The 8,660-nt window shown below is 42.5% G+C and overlaps 1 protein-coding gene across 1 annotated transcript in view; it reads right to left on the bottom strand.

The window, feature by feature from the left end:
- pax5 (paired box 5) overlaps positions 1 to 6,562 on the bottom strand; it is a 44,811-nt gene extending 38,249 nt beyond the window's left edge. The window contains 1 exon segment of the mRNA XM_025058564.1: positions 6,051 to 6,562. Coding sequence (XP_024914332.1) covers positions 6,051 to 6,096 — 46 coding nt within the window. The 5' untranslated portion in view covers positions 6,097 to 6,562.
- Positions 6,563 to 8,660: the final 2,098 nt, after the last annotated feature.

The raw sequence follows: 8,660 nt of genomic DNA, 5'->3' as shown, positions 1-8,660 counted from the left end.
CGGTCACACTGCAGTTGCATCTACACACCGGACGATATTATTAATAGCATCAACTTACTGTGCATTGCCGCAAAGGGGTCGTGTTTACAGTGGATCTCCATCGGTGCAGTGGGGCTGGAGGGGCCCCGGCACGATATGGGGGCTCCTAAAATACCACAGGACGCCTCTCTTCAGGCTGCACAGCGTGAACTCCTGGTCCCCGAGGACGATATTTTAACTTTTTTTTTAGATCAGTAAAAAAAAAAATTATAATAATTCAAACTAACCGACGAGCTCGTTGTGGTTTGTTTAGAATTGGACAGAAGTATTTTTTTGGGGGGGTGGGCGTCAAAAAGTGTCCATCAGTGACGGGCTCCGTCCTCCTCCTGCTGCGGACGGGACACCACAGCTGCTCTGTCCTGGCGTCCACAGAACCACAGGACGCAAAAGACAGCAATGGAACTCATTCCTTCAGCTGCACACCGACACCGGTGAGCACCAGTCCAAGCAGTAATAAACAAAACAAAAATACAAAAAAACAAATTAAAAGAATATGCAAATAAGCCAAGAAAGTATAGTTTGCTTCCCTGTCTCCAAATGCGCTGGCTGTGACCCTGAACTGATGTGGTTCAGGTTTGTTTTGTAGAAGAAAATAATGTATTTTTATACATAAAATAACTTCGAATTTTATCTAAAAAAAACAGCTTGGGATCCTGGTTTCGGCGCCTTTAGCCTTGATAGATCTCGTGCGTTCGCACTGTCCTCGGCAGTTACTTTCACACTTGATAATCTCCCATCAGTGAGCGCTCACATCTCCAAGTCTTTTATGTCCATCACGGCAAAAAGAGAAAAGAAGAAAAAAAATTACAAAAATACTGCGCAAAGATAGGAAAACAGCAGTTTGGTTTGGGTAAATGCTACGTTGATTGGAGAGTTCCTCTCCAGGCAGCTGCCTCTCACTCTCTGTCTCCGTCTTTTGTAACCGAGTGTCGCCGCGGTGTCTGTCAGACTTTTGGGCAAAATTACTTCGCGCTCGAAAGGACACCAGTACTGTCCAAAAAATAGCAGACACTTTTCTCCACGGTTACGCCAGAAAGCACTGTGGTGCGTTTGTGATAACTGAATCCTTTGGCTCCACAGAAAAACTGCTGCCTGCGCCCTGCGTCCTCGGAGCGCACGCCGCGTTTCAGGACCTGCTCTCCCGCGGACAGCGCCCGCGCTCCAGCCCCCTGGAACCCAAAGCCACACACGCCGGCCAGTTGCTCGTCACTCACGGTAGACCAGCCAATCACTACCCGCAAGGAGCCACTACGTCAGCGTTAATCCCGACCGGTCGGGCGGGGGAAGACGACGATTGGCTGATGTAAATCCCCTGCGCCAATCACGCTCTGCATGCATTGTCCGTCCGCCAATCAGAACTCTAGACGAAGCGAACCGGGCTCAGGGAGTAAATGATCATATGTTTAATTTCAATTAAGGAATTGAAAAAAGGACTGCCTTTATACCCATTTGCGTTCAATTTAATTATGTCAATATTAAGTTAATAGTTAATATGCTAAATACCAATATACTATTACCAAAAGAGACCTTGCTGCAGCAATAGGTTCTAAGGGAGGGAATAATAATAATCAGTCAAGCATAAGATATATTCCTTGCGCTTAAAAAAAATAAAAAATAAACACCTATTATGAAGAATACTGAAGACGCCGTGGAGCACTTGGGGTAAAGCGCCTGGTTGGATTTCCATGTTGAAGACCATAAGGTTAATTTTCTGCTTTATTATACCTCTCTGCAGGCCTGCAGGAGTGAGAGCTGTCAACAATTGGCCCTGCATAATTGCCCTCCTTCTCTCAACACAGCATTATGAATTTTTAGCTTTGGGGAGAAGCGGGAGGAAAACACTTGCGCTCTCATTACCTAATTGATTGCGGATTCGAAGGGATGTAGTCCTAATGAAATGCAACTGGCGAGCTCCGCATTTACTCACCACAAAGTGAGAGCAGCATTCAATACATGTTTGGTCCCACCTGATTTGAGAGGGCATATTTAAACCCAGCTCCTGTAATATTAACCACACAAATAGCCTAAAGCATGTGCCAAATTAAAAAGTGTTATTTCCCTTCGTCCTGTTTCTATTTAATCATTTTGTTTGTTTCTGGGAGTGTTGACACTGGGCGTCTAACCCGGTCCGTGTCAGGACAGGACAGGAGGATAATTAAAGATCCTCATCCTACGGTATTGTCAATAATTAGGCTGAGATACACCGCGCTAGACAAATACACAACAATAAAATGATTTATACAAGTGTGACGAACATTTATTCACGCAAGATTTGAAGTGTTGACGTACCTTAAGGCAATGTGTCTGATCGTGAAAAGGTCAATGTGTGATTTTATTAAGTTTAATTCATTTTTTTCCCCCGCCTTCATCTTTAGGTTAAATTTCATGCTGTGTCTCAGTGGTTGGATCTGATGCCTAGCCAAGCTCCACCCTAACAGGATAACTGTTCGTACAGAGCACAGTTGCACAGGCACTTTAAAGACAAATAAAGTTTCTATTCTCGCGTTAGCAAACCACTCAGTACTTTACACGTTTCATTGTCTTCGACAATTATCTCATTCTGAGGGTTGTCTTCCGCTCTCTGTCTGATGCAGTCTTCTCTTCTCTTCTTCTCTTTAATGTGGAGGTTGCTTCAGAAACCACGAGGGGGCGTAAAAACCAAGCCAACATGTGTACAAGCGCGCGAGCGTCCACACCGGTACACGTTAGTGTAAAATATAGGAAACTTTACCACCAGTGCATTTTAACTGATGATTCAGATGAAGAAGGCCAAGAGAACAGACTCAAAAAGTCTACATGTAAAAAAACAAAACAAAAAAACATGTTTATATAACAGGGTTAGTAAATATCTGCGGTGCTGGATGTCAAATGAGCCACTTTATTCACCCAAACCCGTGATCTCCAACACGAAGCCTGGCTTCATGAATGTTCATTGATTCCACGGTTCTTCTCTGTAATCCACTAACACTGACAGTAAAGTACACCTCCAAGCATTCCCACTAATCCTCATTCATATTTCACATCTGTTTCTGGAGTATTCATCAAATCAGCTTCGTCCGAATCTCTCTCTCACACACACACACACACACACACACACACGGACACAGATTGATTTTTGTTGTCATATTCCAAAAATACAAGAGAAGTACACGGTGGACGAGACCGGAGGTTTATGCAGCACGAACATCGGGCCCTGCATGTGAGGGCCAAACAAACAGGAATAACCAACCTGTGCCTGGATAAGACTTACAGGTATAATCCAAACATAATCGTTCAAACTATTGTTACATTTTCAAATATGGCCTGCGTGGGAAAATTGGCTCTTAAAAAATACTACGATATCAATAATAAATTATCATGCAATATTATTTATTTGTGTTTATTTCCCCCTCGTTTTCTTTTATTCTTTATTTCCCTTGTGCAGCCAGATTCTGCTTTTCTTTGATGGGAAATAGATGCGGGCTCGTTTCCTCTCATCACAGAAGTAAATTACACCCGCCGCCCTTGTTTTTTTCCATTTGCAAATTAAATACATAAGCAATTAAAAACCCAAACACAATCAATCATGTATACAAATTGTTGTTGCTTTAGGGTTACACATTTGTGGAAAACTAGCATCAGGCTATGACTCTAATCCGGGGGTCCAGAACCATTAACATATTTCATTACCTCTGCAGAGCTTCAGATGGATGGATGCATGGATGGGTGGATGGATGGATAGATGGATGGATGGAGGATGAGAGGGCGGTGTGTGCCTCAAAATGTGGCTGAGTTTGAGTTGTGATAATAATTTGGAGGATATTTTGGTGCCAGGGTTGTTGTTGTTGTTGTTGTGTGATTGCTTCATTCTTCCCCCTCTTTCCTCACCCATGCCCTGCCTTCCCCCCAATGCACAACCAACAGCCTCAACTGTTGTTTTTTTTGCGCCCGAGCTTCGAAACGAAAAAGCTATGAAAAATTAATAGCGCATGTTAACTCCACCAAGCTCGTTTATTACACGCCCGCTGACTGTAAACATAATGAGGAGCCCGTTCTATCTGCTCATAAGTTTTCCTCTGCTTATAAAATATAAAAGTCAGGACGATCAAATAAAACACACCGCCCGGAAAGTGAACCCTCCAGGTCTTTCCCGAGGTGGAAGTCGACTGTACTGAGCTGGTAAATCACTCCGCTTCTCCCACTCACAGCTCCAATGACAGGCAGCCATTTGTAATCATCTGTCACGGTGGTAATGTAGCTAAATATCAGCCTGACGTGTGGCGGACAGTAAAGGCCCAGTTAGACGTTATTTCAGGCCGCAGACTGTGCTGCGACGGGGCTCCTGAGGTCAAGATGAAAGTAGGCCATGTGCCACGTCAGGTCACCTCTTCCTGCTCCCTTTTTTTTTAAATTATTTTATCAAGTAAATAAATGCCTTACAAATGTTACAATCCAACTATAACAATCATCAAATCCAAAGATGCTTTAAAGGACTAGAAAGAAGCATATGCTCTACGTCTTCTTTTGTTATTTCGACTGGGTTTAAATAAAACAAATTAACTGGTTAATTTTTGTTAATTTTTTTAATCATATATTTCATCTTTACCCACTGGCCCTTAGATGCGGCAGTCCTGCTCAAGAACCCTTTTACGCACTTTTACGCACGACCAACCTGCAGGGCGGGAGCAGAAGAGGGGGTCTCAGAGATCCAAATTTATTCTCAGAGACTCTCCTTTGTACCCCGAGCACGTATTTTAAAGTGAGAGAAAATGATGGCGGCTCTAGGTGTAGGCCCTGGCTGGGCCCTGAAGACCCGAACACGTCAAGTGCACGGGGAGGCCCTTCTTTAAACTCTGATTTCCTCAGTGGTTAAAAAAAGGTTATTATCTAATTGCTACAAATCTCGTGGCTTTCATCGTTTTCCAGAGGTAAAAGCCCATTTTACAAAGGGCTGCAGAGAAGGTATGATCTGTCGTACAGACCAAAAGGATCATTGTATCAACTATGTTCATAATAAGTGGGGAAAAAAGTCAAAAATAAGCTTAAATTTCCGTTGGTTCAAAACTCCACGCTCCTTTCTAAATTATTTACTATTCTCAGACGTGGCAGCGCTTTGTTTCTCGGTGTTTATACAACAATTTCACCTGCCCGCAGTCTCTTAATGACAAACGACGTTTTATCAATGCAGAATCAGCGGGCAGCAATATGAAATGATGTGATATCCATTGGGTGCCATAACGAGGTCGATGGCCTGATCCGCCGCTGTACCAGACCCTGCTGTTCAGTGAACAGGCCTCGGTGAGAGGTGGACCTGTTAGGACACTGCATCAGCAAAAGCTCTGATGAAGAGTCAAGGTGTTTTTAAGATGCAAATAAAATAAAATAAAATAAAACAATAACAATCTTAATCAGAAAGGTCCGTCCTTATCACAAGACAAGTTCGAACTTGTTACTAAAATGCACTGCAGCATCACTGCAGGCCCATGTGGCACACACTTACACACACATGCACTTGAACACTCCAGCACAATAACCACCGTGTTGCACAGCTAATATTTCTAACATAAAGTCAAGAAAAGCTGTTCCCAAAAGATAAAGTTCAAGCAAAACTCCAATATGTAAAGTTGCATCGTGAGTACACCTTTAAAATGCAGACAACAACCACATCAACAGAAAATTCAACCATCATTTTAAAAACCAAAACACTTTCCAAACTCCACGGAAAGTTTCAGTCAACGCTGCAGAAAAGCAGATCGTGCAAGAATCATAACGTCCGAGAACTTAAGACTTTGAAGGAAGTTGTGAAAAATGCTCAAAACTAGTACGTTAAACAGCAATGGTATACTTTGGGGGGTAAAACAAGTATTTGAAAAAAAAAAGTTTGAATAAATATAATTTTGCTCTCGTTAATACCTTATTTGAAGTAGAAAAGTTTTTTAAATAACGATAAAAACACAAAGTTTTATTTTAAAAATTAAAAAAAAAAATTAGCCCAAGAGAAATTAAGAGGAAATTAACTTGTGCGACCTTACCTACTCTTCCCAGGCGCAGTGAAGGACTCTTGGGTCCTTGGTCCATGTTAGTCCGTTAACAGGATGAAGGAAGAAAAAAAGGAAAAGAACAAAAACTTTTCTCTCTCTCTCCCCCTCTGCCTCCCTCCTCCTTTCTTCTTTTTTTGTCTTTCGTCCTACAGTACTTTTGAAGCGAGTTGTACGTTAAAATAATTCGAGTCTTCCGCTCCCTGTTGCACTCCCTGCAAGTGTTCACTCAGCTGCAACTAAACGCTTTAGGTGGAAAAAAGGCTTCGGGGGGAAGCGTGAAATGATCACGCCGCGTAAAAGAGCCGCGCTCTCAATGTGCGCTCATGTTCTGGCCTTTTCCTACACGAGCTACACACGCACGCACACACACACACACATGCGCGCATGCACGCACGAACACACGCAAACAAATGCCTCGCGCGTACATGTGCCAACAGTCGCGCGCGTTTTACGCACACATACACAACCCGCACCTTTTCCTGCAGGGTCGCGCCCCCCCCTCACTCGCAACAACACCACCTACACTCCCACAATATTTATATTAAAGTTACTTCCACTTCGACACACCCTGCAAACACCACCGAAGGTTGGCGTCCTTCGTGCGTAAAGCTAGAGAAAGTTTGGGTTGGACATCATTGACTTAGACACGTATTAAAGTTTTTCTTTTGTAGAAACTCGCAACATGTGCTTTTACCAACATCCAAAACTGCGTAAATGTTACTTTTGTGAACGTTTTGTCTTATATTCCTGCTCAAACATGACGCGCCAGACGCTCTTTACGCATGACGCATGAGTGAGACTTGCGAAAGAGAAAGTGCGGAGCAGGTGCAGACTTCAGGTCCACAGCTTCCTCCAACCTTCTCCTTGTGTGTGGAAACTGAGAGCTCGATTCCAACGAATATTTCCTGTTCACAGACCTGATGGTTCACACACACCTGCGAACCCTAACAATTAGTTTACATATCATTTAACTAGTGAGAATTTCCACTCCACTCTGCGCAATGTGACCTTCTCATCGAACTCTTTATTTATTCTCTCACGGAACGATGACTTTTACTACGTCACAAATGTGTGTCAGTGGCTGCTCCGTGTGGAAAATGACTTGAATTTAAAGCTCCTGGCTTGATTAGGATTTGGCGCCAACCCGGAGAAGTTATCGTACTTACTAATTTGTTTCATTTCAATTTTTGAATCATTTCAAATTTGAATTATTTCTTAAGCTTACACAGTTCCGATTTCCGTTTGTAAGTTAAAGACAGTCACTAATAAACTGTAATATTATCTGAACTGACAGTCTCTGGTTGCTGTACCTTTAGCCTTTGCACAGTTCAGGATGTTGGTTATTTTGCCAGGGCCTCTTCTGTCCAAACACAGAAGTTCAACTGATTTGAAATCATTCAAATTAAAACAATATTAAACACAATAATAAGGTGATTTGAAATCATTCAAATTAAAACAACATTAAACACAATAATAAGGTCGTTTCGTACGTTGTGTTGACCAATGAACAGTTTAATTAAGCTTCTATATAACTCTTATTTGTATTTATATTTGCATATTCTGGTTGATTCATTATATGCTGCACAGCATGCAGTTCCCCCTTCTCCCCTGTAGGCAGTGCTGTGCAGTGCTGTGAATACATATATATCTGGCACATGTCGTTAATAATATTTGTGCAGTAAAGCAGCAGTATCTTAAAGTTTAGTTTGTAGTTAGTACTGACTCCCATGTTTGGACACCACGACGAGTGAGAATCTACACAGATAATCAATGTTTCAAACGCTAATGAGAAGTTTAGCTTTGGAGACTTGTGATTGGCCACTGGCTGTAGGAGGAGTTCTATAAAGATACCTAATGATAGACCAAGCTTCGTAGAGCTGTAAAGGAGAACCTAACAACTGCTTTATGTTCTTTAAAGATTCCCACATGAATGTCGTGGTGACAGAACAGAACAGCACATACTGTAACATCAGATGCATTTTAATAGAATAGATTTAAGAACTTTTTAAACAAAATTTAGCAGGAGGTAACAGCTCCAACTCTCCACCAGTCTGTACATCTGAAACACATAACAGACTCCTGTTGTAGATTAACAATTATATTATAAAAATGAGGCTAAATATATGAAAATATTCATACACAAATCCAGGTCTAAACCTTCTATGTGCAGAAGGCGACTTCTAAATTAGAACGTTTTTTCTATTTATTTTAATTTTAATTCTTCTTCTTTTTTTTCTTTTTTCTTCTTTTTTCAGGAAGACAACCATCAGGTTATAGAAGATGGCGACCTGCTGGGCCGGTATGGCCTCTGTCTGGCCTTAATCCGGGCCTGGCTGAGTGTCCTCTCTCTCCCTCTCTCCCCTCAGTGTCTCATGTCCGTCCTCTCCTCCTCCTCAGACAGCTGCGGGTGTCAGGGTTCAGCCGCAGCCTCCAGACTATTGAGTGCGGAACAAAGCGGAGACAGTGCGCCATTCTGCTGCGCTTGTCGTCTCACGCTGCAACATCACGACCCTGACCTCCGGCTCGCGCCACGAACAGCAAAAACATAAGTAGCGATGTTACCTCTGAGATGGAGAGTAAAAAAACAGAGAGGAGCTGCTG

The sequence above is a fragment of the Cynoglossus semilaevis genome, chromosome 9 (genome assembly GCF_000523025.1).
Source record: "Cynoglossus semilaevis isolate Cse_v1.0 chromosome 9, Cse_v1.0, whole genome shotgun sequence".
In the NCBI taxonomy this organism is placed as follows: Eukaryota; Metazoa; Chordata; class Actinopteri; order Pleuronectiformes; family Cynoglossidae; genus Cynoglossus; species Cynoglossus semilaevis.
The sequence above is the reverse complement of the archived record's forward strand: the minus strand, read 5'-3'. Positions and strand labels throughout refer to the sequence as shown.